Source organism: Vespula pensylvanica, chromosome 16 (assembly GCF_014466175.1).
Source record: "Vespula pensylvanica isolate Volc-1 chromosome 16, ASM1446617v1, whole genome shotgun sequence".
Lineage (NCBI taxonomy): Eukaryota > Metazoa > Arthropoda > Insecta > Hymenoptera > Vespidae > Vespula > Vespula pensylvanica.
The window spans coordinates 1,995,791-2,012,544 of NC_057700.1; the positions used below are offsets into that span (position 1 = coordinate 1,995,791).

A 16,754-nucleotide genomic window follows, 5' to 3' on the forward strand; every position below is an offset into this window, starting at 1 on the left:
CTCTAGCTCGGTTCTTTTGTCGTTACCAATGCTTTATGTGAATTGCACTGTAAAATCTCATTATGTTCCCGCGCAATGCGCCCCATTATATCCTACGGCAGAAACACTTTCTTTTTTCCTCTTTTTCCTCACTCTTTCTCTCCCCTTTTTTCATTCAACACACACTGTCACTCTTTTTCTCTTTCATCCTCGTATACAACACGCAAACACGGCCAACACGCTCTATACTTCCCGCCTCTTCCCGCTCGCCTCTACTACTCTCCCGAAAACATTCCCTAAATTTATTCGCTTGTGTGACGCGCCGGTCTAATTTGTTTCGCTAGAAAACAACGTTTTTCCAACGCGAGCGACGACGATGGCCGCTAATTACGCGACGTTCACCCTCTTCTTCCCCCTCTCCCATTATCCTTCCTCTTTCTCCTCCTCATCCTCCTCCTCCTCCTCCTCCTCTTTACCACCCAACCTAGTCGATCACCCGTTCGAATTCGTCGTGTTTCTCTCGTCTTTGCCGTACTCGCAAATTCGATCGTACGTTTCTGTCTATGGCTTTTTCCTACATGCTCGTGTACTCTAGCTAGTACATTTTAACGCGTCAGTCCTTTCGGATTTTAAAAGGGATTTATTTTCATTTGTTCGGGATTAAACTGTGGGTCATTTTTTTTTGCTTTTTCTCTGTTTCTTTCTGTTATTTTTTTTTTTTTTTTTTTTCATAAAGTTTCTTTTTTCCGATAATGATTTTTTGCCTATAGTACGGAAAATTTGTTTAATTGGTAATTCATATTTAACACGTGCCAATTTCGAAATATTATAAGAGGAAACTTTGCTTCATAGGTTCGCAGCTCTGTCAATTCTTTCATTTTACGAATATACTTTAAACCTTCGAACGAAAAAGTTCGTTATCACAAAAAATGTCATATTTTCATTATAATTAATTATCTGAAACAATATGCGCGCGTAAAAATGTTAAAACACAGGAGAGCTCTCGGTGAATAAATGGCGAAATAAAAAGAAATAAAAATTGCAAAAGCTAAAAAATCTCTTATTATTATCGAGAGAAACAAATTATAATTATGAGGACTTTTGAAATCGGTACGATCTTAAAAGAAAAAGAAGAAAAAGAGACGAAAAAAGGATCAAAAAAGGATAGAAAAAAAAAGAAAAGAAAAGAAAAATGTGCACAGCCGATTATTAAATGAAATCATGAGATCTATGGTAGGATTCAGAGTTCGTTGTCCACTTTGTCGGGAAACCTTATGAGAAAGAAGGTACAACGGTCAGGTGGTAGGATGTAAAACTATACCAAGGCGGTCCACGACGAAGGCAGGAAAATCAGTAAGAGGGAAGAGGAACAGGACACCCGTTAAGCTCAGCTTGGTAACGCGAGCGAGAGGTTAATGGCGCGTCGTTGCGTATTCCAGCGGTGTTTGTTTCCTCGCAGTTGGCAATAAACTAAGACAAATGAATGTCCGTAGGCCGGGCCACTATTATTCCTTCGCTCGCTGCTTACATTAAGTTACCTCGCATTAACAACGATGGGAGATATATCGTGTCCATTACAAGCTTGAATTCTCGATGGATCTCGATTCCACCACGCTCAGCTGATTTTCGAAAGTAATGGAAAGACAGTAGTAAACAAAAGAGAGAGAAAGAGGGAAAGCTAGGTAAAGGAATTCATCTTCCAATAAAAATCACGTTTCTTCTCTATCGTCGTATCTCAAGGTAAGAGACGTATCAGGAAATTGGAAAAGTTGATGACATCGAGTAAGAATAAGAATCACGTTCATCGTAAGGATTTAAATAAAAAAAGAATAGACAGAAAAAGAGAAAGGGATAAGAGAAAAAAAAAAGAAAATAAGATGTAAAAAGTTCAACGCTTCCGTCGTTAACAAAGTGTTCAAAAGTAAATCCGATTATCCTGGACAGTCTCACGATCATTCATCGATATATACGAATCTTTTACGTGAAGAAAGAAAATCGATGAAAAGTAACGGATACCAATGGAGTCATAACACTTCGTGTAAAAGCCTTGAGAAGAAAATCCACTGTGAGTGCACCTCAAATTCAGGCAGAAGAGGCTCAGCTCGTAAAGCACAGGAAGATGCATGCCGGGATATTAAGGCCATTATCGCCGTTGCATATTCATGCAGTATTATAATGAAAATACAGTTTATTACCGAAGATTAACAGCTTCTTACGTCGACGTGCAGTTGCCACGTAATCTCGGTACTACGTCTGACGTTTAGTCCAAGGTGTTGTTACGTTTCGAAATAGTTAGGAATCGAATGACTCCAGAGACCACCATCGTCTCTCTTCTCCTATCTTCTTCCCTCCTCCCACGTATATATTTATATACTCTAGGAGAAGTCGAGAATGAAGTATTAAATTTCCTGCTTAGAACGAATAAACACAGAAAAAGTATATCAATCGATGTGACCTTAAAAAAAAATATCTATTGGAAGGATATCCATTGAAAAGTGCGATCTATAATATGTAAAAAAAAAACCGTGTAGGACAGACGGTATCGAAGATCATGCTTTTAAGTGGTATAAATAATTAAATGATTTATTTTGCGATTCGTTTGGCATCTGACACGAGTAACGATCGTGTTTCTTCGAACGGAAGCAATGTTTGAGATAGAAAGAGAAAGAAAGAATGAGAATGATACAGAATGAGAAAGAGATGACGAGGAGGAAGGGGAAAATGAGAGACGAGGGATACGGAGTCATGGCTGGGTCAGGACGAGGAAGAGTAGGAGAAGGAGTGGGACTCGAGTTTAGAGGAGAAGAGAAGAGGAGGGCTGCTGCTGACTGTTGAAATCTGCATAATATCGGTAATGCTCAAAATGCGAGTCGCGTAGCTACCTGCCTTGCTTACCCCTCGCTGCTCCAAGCCGCCGCGTCAACTAAAACTTAATTATAATTAATTAATGCGACTGCTAACTGAGGCGACCGGACAAGTATTGACCCGACGCGACCGAGCGTTCTGATTTCGTCCTCGACCAATGAAGCATCGATCCTCTTCTCTTTTCTCTCTCCTCCTCTTTTTTGCTCTCCCTTTCTCCTTCTCTCTATTTCTCTCACTCTATCTCTCTCTTTGTCCCTATACTTGTCTCTCTTTCTCTCACATTTTCTTCCTTTTTCTCCCATTTCCACTATTATTGTCTCCTTTTCATTTCGATATCGTTGCCCTCCAAATCTGAAAATCCATGCAAACAACTATCCTTTCGAATCCCTTAATTATGATTTTCCTTGGAAGACACGCAGCGAATCGTACGACTCGATTCCGGACATAACATTTCCGAGGAAAGAAAGAGAGACAGAAGGAGAGAAACAGAGAGAAAGAGAGAGAGAGAGAGAGAGGGAGAGGCGAGAGAGGAGAGAGAGACAGTAGGAGAGAGAGAGAGAGAGTGAAAGAGGGGGGAAGAGGGTTGCGTCGGTACTAAGTCCATGGCTCCGTACAGTGCGTAATTAGAAACCTTTGTGCAAAATGAATACTGTTAATTAACGTACCTAAAAAGACATTATACACCCCTGGGATGGTAAACTAAATATGGCCTCGGGGCGAGCGTATTACACCGTTCACGGTGTAAATAAGCGATTTGCGCTTGCCATCTCGTTTTGAGCTTTTCTCCTGCCTCTTCGTAAAGCGCGCGTTAAATCGTATGTAATTGTTACTTCTCTTACTGTTACTTAGAGAAAAGAAACTTCTGAAACTCGATCGACAAATTTATATACACAAGACTGTGTGTGTGTGGGTGTGTGTATATATATATATACACCTCCAATACATCGGATTATTATCGAGTAAGAAAAATTTTGTCTCGAGTTCCCCGAAAGTCAAAAAGGAAGACCTAGAATTATTCATTGTTCGTGATAATTCGAGCCTCCGTCTATATTAATACTCGCTTAATGATTCATCTCCTTTCGAGGCTGTCGATGACGAGGGCAAGGCAAGCTTTTTCTCTTTTTATTTTTTTTTTGTTTTTTATTATCGTACGACGGTCGTGCCTTGAACGGCTTCATATTAATTGCGGCTTGACTCATTAATTCGTTCGTATTATCTCAGCACCCCGAGCGAGAGATTGCCAGAAACCGTTGGTTCTACTTTCCCTCTTTTTCTCTCACTCTACATCTGCATCTTTCTCTCTCTCTCTCTTTTTCTTCCTCTGTCTTTTTCTCTCTCTCTCTCTCTTCTCTCTCTCTCTATCTTTCTCTCTCTCTTTCTCGCTCTCGCTTTTCGCGAGTCGACTCGAGTTCGGTGAGCAATTACAATATGAAAGGCGCATAAATCAGCGGCTTTAATTAACGCGTTGTTATTATCATTATGACACCGGCCTGAGATTATAATATCGTCGAATGCTGCTCGAGAATACCTCGGAGCTCGTCGTCCTCGAGATTTCTCTCGTTTGAAAAGACTATCGCCCGTTTCTTATTCTTTGTTGAAATTTTAGATCGTCTAAAAAGAGAGAGAGGGGGAGAAAGGACGAAAGAAGGAGAGGGTGGGAGAGAGAGTGAAAAAATTTCGTTTCTTTTTCCTTCCGTTTGACTCATTGCAACGAATTCATCACCAATCGAGATACATAATGAAATCGTAAATACGACCGTAGATTTTGTAAAGGCTGAATGATTCATATAACAAAATGACTTAATGTAGTCTCTACTCTTCACTTTTATAGAAAAGGACGATTCGAAAATTTGGATAAAATATTGTTATCAGGAAGTTGTACGAAAATCAATGATTCTCATTAACGTTCATTAGCGGTCGATTACAAAGCGATATCAACAACGTCGACGTTATCAACGGCACTCCGTTACGCGGCAATAAAACGGTAACCCTTAATCGCAAAAACTCGAAACAGGTTTCTCAAACTCGCCTTTCCCTCTAACGGTAACATTATTGCAACGGACGATTGAATCTCACGCGAAGGAACGTTTCATCGTCCACCTACCGCGTCGAATTTTACATCGGCAACAAAACACCATAGGTATACGTGATCTTTTATGACATGATTACATTTTGTTATTCGATCCTTGTTAACCGATCTGCCAGAGACAAAAACGAGATTTGGATATTAGAAACGTTGGCGTTGAGAAAAATGTTCGTTCATTTTATTCTATCTATCTATCCATCTATCTATCTATCTATCTATCTATCTATCTATCTATCTATCTATCTATCTATCTATCTATCTCTTCCTCTCTCTCTCTCTCTCTCTTTCCTCGTTCTCTTGACTGTGAAACAGTCTGTGAAAGCACGATTTCTCTATTACCGTCAGTTAATAGGGTTTTTAAGAGTCAAGTGGTACCTCGCATCCTCGGAACCGTGACGAGGGTGTGTGTAGGAGGAGGTCGTTCGATTCGAGAAGGGTGGATAGAGAGAGATAGAGAAACATTGAGGGAGGAGGGTACGTCGTTCTGGTCACGAAAGGGATGAAGAGAAGAGGAGAAAGGGATGGGTATCGGAAGATTCAAAAGCAGAGCCAATAAGCGGAGTTCGCTCGCGCGCGCGATTTTATGCCATTGACTATGTGCGTAAATTCGTATATGTATACGTATGTCTATGTACTTGCATGCATAGATACCTATTTATGTATACATAGGCACACGTATATATACGTATACTCGGAGAAGAAGAGAACCGGGTGGCCGTAGAATTTCAGAAACATCGCTCACTCGATACTCATAATCAAGTAATCACAGATGATGCGAGTGGTACGTTTCAGCTATCAGCTAATTCCCCTATCGATATGCCGCGCCTCTTAGCCAGGGATTCTCAACCGTCGCGATAACTGGCCTCGTTTGAACAATTTTCACCCTGCTTATATTCACATCTTTTCTTTCGATAATACTCTATGTATCTTTTTCCTACTGGGAACTCGAACTTCCAGTAATACTGAGCGACCCTGTCGTGTTTTTTAATTAATCGAATTATTGAACTGTATCGCAATCGAATTGAATTAAGTTTCGACGCTGCGTGGTGTAAGCTGGAAGAGCGCAATTTTCTGTCATTATTGCAGTTACTCTCTCTCTCTTTCTCTTTCTTCCCCCTTTTCTCTATCTCCATCTATCTATCTTCTATCTATCTCTTTCTTTCATTCTCTTCTTCTTCGTCGTTCATTCGAACTCTGTCTAATTCGCAATACGTTTTCCCTCCCTTCCTCCCTCTCTCTCTTTCTCTTTCTCTCTCTTCGATGCTTTGTTTCCACTGTTAATCAGTCTATCCTTTTCGCACTCTTACTTATCCGTCGTTCTTCACCCTTCGACTATTCGGCTGTCGCACGAGAACGTAGGCCACCCTTTTCCGACACACGCAGGAAAAGCGAACGAGCACGCACGCAGGCAAGCACGCAGAGAACGGTACTACCCGTACGTACAACAACGCATAGGAGTTAGCTATATCGACTCTGCACCACGTGCTTCCACTAATTACTTATCCAGCTGTATATCGAAGTACGAAGCGCGCCACATACGGGCGTTACTCTACCGTTATCCGCCTTTTCGAGTAGTTCCGCATGACGTCACACCGACGACATAGACTATATCGTCGATCCTTGATCGCCGACTGTATCTAATATCATCTCCTTTATCTTCAAAAATCGTTTACTATAGTCCTCAGATAGAGAAAGTTTATTTTACAGAGAGAGAGAGAGAGAGAGAGAGAGAGAGAAAGAGAGAGATCACATGTTTCATGTTATATTCAATATGACTCATTTCCTCCCCCACGAAACTTTTAATTATATTCTAACGAAGATGTAAATATATTATTTGCTTTTTGCTTCTATCTACATCATCGACTATGACTATATTACCTCGTACGGTATCGTATAATCTGTGCATCAGTTTTTCTAGATTTGGAAAATCATATGTAAAGTCTTGAATATTTTCAGTGGAGAGAGAAAGAGAATGAAAGAGAGACAGAGAGAGAGAGAGAGAGAGAGAGAGAGAGAGAGAGAGAGAGAGAGAGAAGAAGAGTCTAATGTTTTTCCCCAAAAGCACTCGAGACACTGTACGAGCTTAAAAACTCTAGCGGGAAATAGAATTCGAGAGAATAAGACGATGAAGGATAAAAAAAGATAGACGGAGTCGAGAAAGAAAGGTGGAGTGGAAGCGGAAGGGATTGGTCTAACCAAACTTAATTGAATCCCAGTCCGAATGTATAATATGTAGACTGGCTGCATAACGTCGTGAAACCAGCAGAGGTTCTCACGTTCGTCTGACGTCTAGCATACGTCGTCGAGAAGGTTGTTCGTGTAAGGCCGAATTCTGAGAACCGTTCGCGGAATTAGATATACAATAATGTAAGCAGAGCCCGTTGCGGTGTAAGGGTTGGTGGTAAGGTCATGTATATTCATACATCGGTCGACCCACCTCCGATTCTCTCGCTTAACCACCCTCGCGTGGTCCTCCTACTCTCCTCACCCTCTTTCTCTTTCTCTCTCTCTCTCTCTTTCTCTTTCTCTCTATCTCTCTTTCTCTCTATCTATCTCTATCTCCACCCTCTAACTACCCCTCTTTAAGGAGAGAACTAAACAACGGCAGTACGAATAGATTTACACCGCGTCCGCACACGGTTTACGACTTGTGCTAAGATGTCGGTGATAAAGAATATTCTGAATATATTCCGAATTTGTTGGCACGATGAGACGAAAGTGAGAAAGATATAAACTTAAGGAAATTTTTTAAAAGTAAAGAGAGAGAGAGAGAGAGAGAGAGAGAGAGAGAGAGAGGAAGAGAGAAAGAGAGGAAGGAAGGAAGAAAAAAAACGTTCATTGGATAATTTACGTAAATACTACAGTGTAATAAATTGGATATTTTTCTTTCATTGCATTATAAGAAGTAATCATCGTACTTGACCACGAGCAACGATAAAGCTCGTTCTTTCGGACGACGCGAAAGGCAATAACCGAAAAGCCTTTGGAGTTTCGCAAGCTCAAAGGCGAATATCGGGGATCATAATGAAGGATTCCATTTACAAGTAAGATTCGAGCGAACGCGACTTCATTACCCACGATTTTACCGCGAGCACCTCTCGCGGCATTCGTAATGAGCGATGGTCATTCATTTTAATATCCATTAAATGCAAATATCCTGCCGTCGCGAGCGTTTACTCCTATTTCGAATTATTTCCCCGGATCCTAACCGTAATTAAGCTTTTCGAAGAGACATCGAAGGAGCTTCCGCTCTCTACGGAATCGTTATCGGTAATGATTCCTTTGGGTTCCAAGGGTTCGTTTTAAGCGGACATCGTTGTTAACAAAGTTACGACGAAATTATTGCGAACGGATAGCCGAAGAGAAAAAAAAAGGAAAAAAAAAGAAGGAAAAGAAAAAAGAAAAGAAGGGGAGAGAAATAAAAGAAAAAAGACAAATATAAGAAGAAAGTAGAGGACCTTCCAATATCGTTCAAGGTAAAAGTAAGATGCGACACGTTCGAATACCAGGAGAGACTTTCCTTGTAGACAGAAACGACGCTCTTTATAGACTCAACATTCTGCAATCTACCCTTTCTATCGGCCCTAATTTATGTTGAGTAAGGTAACAGCGACCCCACCCTCGTGTTGCTTCGCTAGGAAGGCTCAGTAATGTTTCAAGTGGCTTGTCTGTTGTTAATTTACCCCGGGGTGGAGGCCTTGATGGGGGTCTGTCTACTCGCTCTGCCACACTCCATTCGTTACGATAAATCGGTCATTATCTGCAACGAAGCTCTTGAGAATGCGCGAGCGAAGCGCGAATAATATATCGAACTGCTCCCACCATTTTTGATCTGCTTATGAAGTCTCGCAAATAGGACGCTACGTCAGCACGTTGTCGCTTAACGATGAAACGAGCTTACTATAGATACTATAACGAAGCTACGGAAGCTACCTAAATTCCTATTATAATATTTTCTCAGCTTGCTTCCGAGGAAATTCAGATTTTCAAATTTTCTTTAGCTCGATGACGACGAAAACGAATCTCCTAATCCAAATATCATTGGATTAAAAATAAAAACAAAAAAGATTGCTACTGGTCGTTGTGGTTGAAAACTCTGGACGAAAGTATCTCTTACTACAAATGGATGAGACGATCAAAAATTCTCGAAAAAATGTTAGACAATTTTTGCGGAGTTTATATTCGCGGAGACTCTCTACGAGGCTCGCTCGTAAACACACGCTGGAAACGAGGACGCAACCCTTTCCCGCGTGTCCTCGCACCCTTTCACGGCGGCGCCCAGGCCGACTCGGCTGGAACATTAATATCGCGAAATGAAGCTCATTTGCATATAAATAAGGCAGTGGGGTAGAGTGGGCGAGGCAAGGGAGTACTACCAGGATGAACCACCCCCGTCGTTCACCCTCTCTCTCTCTCTCTCTCTCTCTCTCTCTCTCTCTCTGTCTTTCTCTCGACAGAGCCCGTTCGTTCCTCTCCTCTTCTCCTCCACGGCGCCTTCCTTCCCTCTTCGTCCTGGTCCTCTCTTCCAACGACCCACGCCTCGCCTCGCAGGAACCCCACCCTCGACTAATTACACTTACAGACAAAGCGGCTCGAGCCGAAGGGTTGGTCGCTCGACTCACTACTACCCCATCATCGTCTCTCTGTCTCTGTCTCTCTATCTCCGTCTCTGTCTCTTCCGACTCTCCTGATAACACTGGTTCGCAATGACCACGTGATAATTGCAACCCCTTCTACTCTCGTTTCCTCGAGGATATTCATCGTACCAGAACTGTCGCTTTACTTTGGGACAAGTAAACTGTTTAAACCTAATCGATCTAACGATTCGTGAACTGGACAGGAGAATCTTCGAGTCTTACGAGGAGAACAATTTCGACCGATATAGTCTTCGTCATCCTCCGATCGTTAGAACCCTAAAACGAGGACTGACAAGAGGAAACGTCGCGGGTCGGAAGAAGAAGGGAAAAAAGAAAAAAAGAAAAATGACAAAACGAAACCAGCTTTACTTTCCTCCCCCGTTCCTGAGATCCTAGAATCAAATGAACATTCGGAATATATTTTCGGGTCCTTCTTTAACAAGATCAAGCTTCGAATTCGAAGAGAAAATCGTAAAGGGGGTTTGGGAGAAGGTTCGAATATACTGTGGAATTGGAAAGAAGCGAGAGAATCGTAAAAAAACGCGTATTACCGATTCCGGAATACGGCCATTAGTCTGAAGTCGGACGGAGTTGGGTGTGAGTTCGAAGGTACGTTCTGGTGGGGTGTGTTGGCTATCGTTTATTAAGCGCAAACAGATATTAATGTATTTTTACACGCGGCTACGGCTTTCGTTTGAAAGCCGACGACGGTGGCGGCGACGGTCGACGCCAGCGACGCCGCTGGCGCGGCTCGCGGGCTTCGAAGCCAAATCCAATTACTTTTATTCGGGCGAAATGAGTGCAGCTAAGTCATTAATACTAATCAATGGACCGGACCGACGGAGGATGGCGAATGGGTAGGAGGTGGTACTACTACTGGTGCCTCTACCACCGCTGCTGCTGTTGCCGGTGATTCTCTCTGGTTGGTTGTACTCGTGCTTGCGCGCGCGCGCGCGCTCGCGAGCAAGCACCTACTACTCGCTTCCCAGGAATTACCCATAACTCAAACGGTCGAAATGACTTTATTGCAAAAAACTTGCGCTTTGCCTCGCGCGCTTTGGCCTCGGCTCGCTTCGCGTCGTATACGCATTGTTAAAGGGCTGCTCGCCCATCGATAAGTAATGTTTATTGTTGCATTTCCAACGACCGTCCACCACCCACTCTAACCTACCTCCCTCTCACACCCCTCTTCTTCTACTTTTTTACTCATACTGTTGCAACTCTTCTGCTCTCCCCCACGTATCGTTTTTTAACGTCCTTCCGCCATACGCGTAGAGATATACGTACGTTCTATCCCCTGTCCCCCATCCCACTCCTCTTCGTCCTCTTCGTCCTCTTCATCCTCTTCATCCTCACCCTTTTCCTCATCCAGCACGAACTCTCTCCTCTTGCCTCGTTTGCTTTCGACGAGAGGGTAGCAAGGGGCTGTATCTGTCTCTCGCATTTTTCGTATTAGCGAGATGGTCCGTGGTGGCGCTTTTGCTAACGATTTTTTACCGGTTGCTCCTGCCATACCACTACCGACCGATTCTTCCCCAAAATTGAAAGCATTATGATGCCGTACCGTTCCAGTCACCGAACGCGGCTTTTTGAATTTCCCTCCAATGAATCCCTGTCTGACGCGAGCGCAAAATATAGGCGACGATTCCGTCTATGCTTCTTCAGCAAAATTGTTTATTTTTTATCCTTCTATCCTTTCTCCGATCTAAAATAATCACGATTGTCATCACCTCCAACGTGTTTCATTCAGTAACATAATTATTCAAAAAAGTTTTCATTACATCCTTCTATCCCAAATAGAAAATGTTTTATACTCGTGAAACGTTTCAATTCATCATTATAATAGTATACAATTTAATGATTAATAATAATAGTTTTTATCAAGTTATTGTACTTACAAGATAAAACGTGTATGTTACTAAAACGTACGGAATGCTTTAAACTTTTGATTAGATTTATGCTCATATTTAACATGAATGAATATTGCTGACACATTGCAATATTATTAAAAAATCGATAGTCACCTGTTACCATCAGATTTAAGTGATATTTATCTCAAATTGTATTAAAGAATATCAGAGAAAGAGATAGGCAGAGTGAAGAGATGACGGCAAACGACAGAGTTTATTAATTTATGTGAAATGCCAAAAGCCCGTAAACATACGTTTCTACAGCTTTATATACACGTCTCTCTCTCTCTCTCTCTCTCTCTCTCTCTCTCTCTCTCTCTCTCTCTCTCTCTCTCTCTCTCTTTATATATATATATATATATATATATATATATATATATATATAGATAGATAGATATAGATGTATATGTGTGTGTGTGCGCGTTTACATATATATATATCGTTTACGCACTTTTACAAGCAAAATGGCGGGGGTACCCACGCATTCAACTAATCCCCCTCGACTCGTCCATTTAATATGGGGGTAGAAGGGGGTTTGTGATGGCACAGCCATCCTACTGCTCTTTATAGTCATTTACGAATTTGGATGGGGAAAAAAAAAATATTGAACTACCTCGTAGGTGTACGTACGCTCGACCATTTCTCCTATTTTCGTTCGTTACCTATCGAACCGAGGCTTTATCTATTTTTTATGTAATGAAATGCTTCGTGCTGGTAGTGTTTGTTGGTTGCTAGGGGTAGGTATTTTACAGGAGTAGAAAAACGATTTATATATAAGCCACACGCGCGTGCACTGACGTCACTTTAACCGAAATTTAAAATCATATGTACATATATGTATATCTTTGTTTATTTTCAAAGCTCCTTCTATTATTACAACGATTGTTTTTATAAATCAGTTTTATATGTTGTAATTTCATTAGATTTGTCTTTTTTCTTGTTTCAAAATTATTTTAATATTTTGGTACTTCGATTCGATACTTAAGACATGATAATTAAGAATAACAGACTATCTTGCTAAAGGATAGTTTAAAGGATAGGTAGGTACATAGAAAGATAGTTCCACTACAAAATCCGATATCTGTTAGTCTTTCTCTCTCTCTTTCCCTCTATCTCTCTTCTTGGATATCCTCCCGGCGGCTCTTGCGGGTACGTCGCGGAAAGCGGGTGAAAGCTTTTCTCAGGATTTATTCATGGGGGCCAAGTCACCTGGGGGACACTTTTTCCCGAATTACCCCGGGTGTCGAAGCTCTAAAACGCTTAATCTGTATCCAACTATGGCGATACACGTTCCGGCATATTTCCATGCCATTATGCAAAGAGGCCGCACCGGTAACATTACTCCGTACAACACCAGCATCGTGCGACGCTGGTGAAACCCCTCTTTCCCTTTCTCTCCCTCACTCTCTCTCTTTCTCTCTCTCTCTCTCTCTCTCCTCTTTCTTCTACGCGCGTATAGGTATCTATATATCCCTATCTTTCTCTATAGACTCACGTGTGGTAGTAAAGCATCGTAGCTTGTACGTACTCTCCATCGATTTATTATAATTTAGATTGTCTTCTAAGAACCCGTCTATACATACATATATGTACACACACACACACACATATACACATGTTAGTTTGTATACGTGTGTGTAAAGTACGTAAGAACGTACCTACATACGTACATACGTTCATGTACATAGACGCACATACGTGACAGTGTATATCCACTTTAATGCGCCGGGCGTCCGTTAATTATTCCTCGGGTATCCCCGTAAATATGCATGAATTATATATCGCGTTGCACGAAAGCCGAAGAAGGAGAGATAGGGACAGGTCATTAATATATTTTTTTCTCTTCTCCCTCTATCCCCCTATTTCTCCCTCCCTTCTTCCCTCTCTCTCGCTACCTCTCTCTCTTTCTCTCTTTCCCTCTCAACGATCGCCACGTAGAACGCCTAATATACACGGCGAATCACTTCCGTCGCTTGCCTCGTCATAATTTTACGTAATACCAACGTCTCTCCTTCGTCGTCGATCAAGCAACATGTTCTCGGCTAAATGGACGTCGCCAATTCGAACCGCAAAAGGCTATCGAGCGAATTTACGATCGGCTTTCCTGCGAGTCATGAGATTCTAGAGAAAATTACGTCGATTTGTGTCACCGATCCCTTGCCTCTTCACTTGCTACATGATTTCTAACTTCGTCCTGATAAAGACGATGTTAACGAAGATAAGTTTTACGATCATGATTGATCAAATTACCAAAAGCGATTATCTACGTATTCGATACGACAATTTTGTTCCGACTAATTTTCTAGTCTCTTTCGATTATCATCGATACTTCGAAACTCTGCTGGCTTAACGATCGTTGGTTTATAAAAAAAAAAAAAAAAAAAAAAAACAGAAAGAGAGGAGAAGAAAAAAAGAATAAAGAAAAGAAAACCAACGCGAACAAATTTTTAACGACGATTGTATCACCTTTCGCTGATAATTTTGGTACTCTGCCTTCCTCTCAACATCTCTCGCTCTTACTCCCACTCTCTCTCTCTCTCTCTCTCTCTCTCCTCCTATCCCTCCATCTCTCTCCTTTTTTCTATTTCTATCTCTCTGTTTCTCATACACCTTCCCACACATCTACAATGATCGAATTTATTCTTCTTTTTTCTCCATTTCGGATGTCTACCATTATTTCGAAGCGAAGCATTTATACCTATATGTGATAGCTAGACCGTGAATGATTATTAATCAATTTTCAGCGTTAAACGTGCCGCCGCAATAAAAAGCGTGGTACGTTAACGAACCACGCGCGTATAATTGAGCATTTTGGCGAGAATGATTGCAAGCTTGTGCTAAAACCTTTGCGTGCTCGTTCGATTGATTTCGGATAGGGAGAGAAAGAGAAAAATAGAAAGAGAGAGATAGAGAGGGTGAAAAAAATGTCCCGTGCCTCTATTTTTCGATGGATAGGAACAGTGAGGCACGTCATGACCATCAGTACAAATGCTATCGACGAGAGACCAGATAATTCAGCGTATCATCGAACTCGACGTTCTATTGTCTTCGATAATTACAATCGTAATTTCTTAGTCCTCCATTTTACATAGATATATATTAGGTGTATACGTATATATATTATTTTTTACAAACATAACATTTGTCGTATAATATTCTCTCATGTTCCTCGATTTTATATAATATATTTATAATCCTTATTATGCAAGCTTTGTGCGTGAATTTTATTAAATCAACTATACGGAATAAATTAATTCGATTTTCAAAATAAATTTCATTCCCGAAATTTATTCGTAATAAATCATTCTTCTAATGGAATCAAAATTTGTTTATTGTTTTAGGACAGCGATAGGAGTAGCGCTGGAAGTCCAGAGCCAGCAACAGGCGCTATGCACGAACATCAAATGATGATGGAAGATATAAAGAATTCGCGGAAAAGACGACGGACTCCGTCTCCTGAGAATCTGCATCAAGCGAAACGTGCAGCCGTACCGCAAGCGCATCTTAATGGAACCAGTAAGAATCGATCGAGAGAATCGATCGAGATCGTTAATTTTATTTCTTCATTCTAATTTATTTTACAGTGGCCGCGATGGTTACCCTTCAAAATCTACAAAATTTGGAGAATCTACAGAATTTGGAGAGTCCCGAATCGGCGACAGGCTCGCTGCATGAACATCAAATGATGATGGACGATGTAAAAAATTCTCGGAAGAGACGGCGAAGTCCGTCGCCGGAGAATCTTCATCAAGCGAAACGAGCGGCGGTAGCGCAAGCTCATCTCAATGGAACCAGTAAGCACCGAAATTTCTTTGCTTATATAGTATCTTACGAGCAGAATGATCCAATGTTAACAAAAAAAGAAAAAATTATTTATCATCGCAAATCTCGTAAATTACAGTGGCCGGTATGGTGACTCTGCAGAATCTTCAAAATCTAGCGAATCTTCAGAATCTTCCGCAGGTCGCTTCATTGGCTGCTGGTCTTCAGGGAATGACGGCTGGACTGAGCAACAATCAGTTGATCAATACCCCTTTGAATCTCACCGTTAGCTCATCCGGTAGAGAAAACATCAATTTTCTTAATAATTGTGAACGATCGAAATGGATCAGAGAGAATATTTGATGCATCGTCAAATTGTTTTTCTTCCTTTATAGGAGGCACCGCACCAACTGCCTCGAGTACAACAGCAGGACCACATCTTTTACCACCAAGTCCAGCGCCAATGGTGACGTTACCTCAGCTATTGTCTCAACCACAACCAGTAGCAATGCCGCAATTCATCCTTATGTCCGGTCAATTAGTTCAGGGTCTTCAAGGAGCCCAACTTTTAATCCCTACTTCTCAAGGTAAGTCATTTGTAATCCGTCGTTAACTGTATATAATAAATTTCTCGAATCAATAAGACGAAGAGAAATGTATATAAATACATAATAATATTGTCCGATCAATATACGATATAGAATATTATATCGACTATCTCTGGTCAGTTTCAACGAAGGCTGACCAGTCGGCCATACTTAGTAGTGCTTCTAGATCGCCTCGGCAAACATAGGGCAAACTCTGCAACTAATTTCAATGTATAATTAACGTCTCACTACCCCATTCCAACCTACAGATCCTTGTCCCACCCATAGCTGCTCTTTCCCCGTTCTCCTTTCCTTGGTCCCGCCCTTCGAACTATCCCTTCTCGCCCGGCTACTCTAGCTGGACATCAGCTTCGCGGATTCGACGGCTATTATATCGATTGTGGTCCGCGCTAACTTCGTTTCTACCAAGTTAAGTTTCTATTCTGGCAATCGAGGGACATAGAGAGAGAGAGGAAGAGAGAGAGAGAGAGAGAGAGAGAGAGAGAGAGAAGGTTGAGACTACGAAAAGCGACAGAGAGGGAGAGAGTGAGAGAGAGAAAGAGACGAAAATGTAGATGGAGAACCGTAAAGCAGCCTAAGTAGATTGAAGTTTGAGACCGATACGAATCGACTACGATTGAACGAAGAATTACATCGTGGCAAATAATGTTTATGTTTTTTTCTTACATCGAGAGACATAACGAATGTACGAAAATGTTATCATAGAAAGCGCTTTGAGAGATATTTATTAGAAAGCATAAAAAAATGTCTAATCTTTATGATATGAAAGTTCGAAAGAAGACAAAACGATGTAAAAGTTTCTCGACTTACTATTCGTTATCGTAAACTATAATCGGATTGTCAGTTGACATTAACTCAGAACGTGAAACTTTTATGGCTGTTCGGAATACAGGATTTGCTTAGCTTG

The 16,754-nt window shown here is 41.3% G+C and overlaps 1 protein-coding gene across 6 annotated transcripts in view; it reads left to right on the forward strand.

The window, feature by feature from the left end:
• Window positions 1-16,754, forward strand: part of LOC122634997 (POU domain, class 6, transcription factor 1) — a 121,387-nt gene that overhangs the window by 93,279 nt on the left and 11,354 nt on the right. For 5 of the 6 annotated variants that reach the window (XM_043824633.1, XM_043824631.1, XM_043824629.1 and 2 more), the window contains exons 3-6: window positions 14,819-14,993; window positions 15,062-15,271; window positions 15,379-15,537; window positions 15,635-15,826. In XM_043824633.1, coding sequence (XP_043680568.1) covers window positions 14,819-14,993; window positions 15,062-15,271; window positions 15,379-15,537; window positions 15,635-15,826 — 736 coding nt within the window. Of the gene's footprint in view, window positions 1-14,080; window positions 14,570-14,818; window positions 14,994-15,061; window positions 15,272-15,378; window positions 15,538-15,634; window positions 15,827-16,754 lie in introns of those variants that run through there. The other variant, XM_043824634.1, reaches the window with a different exon arrangement.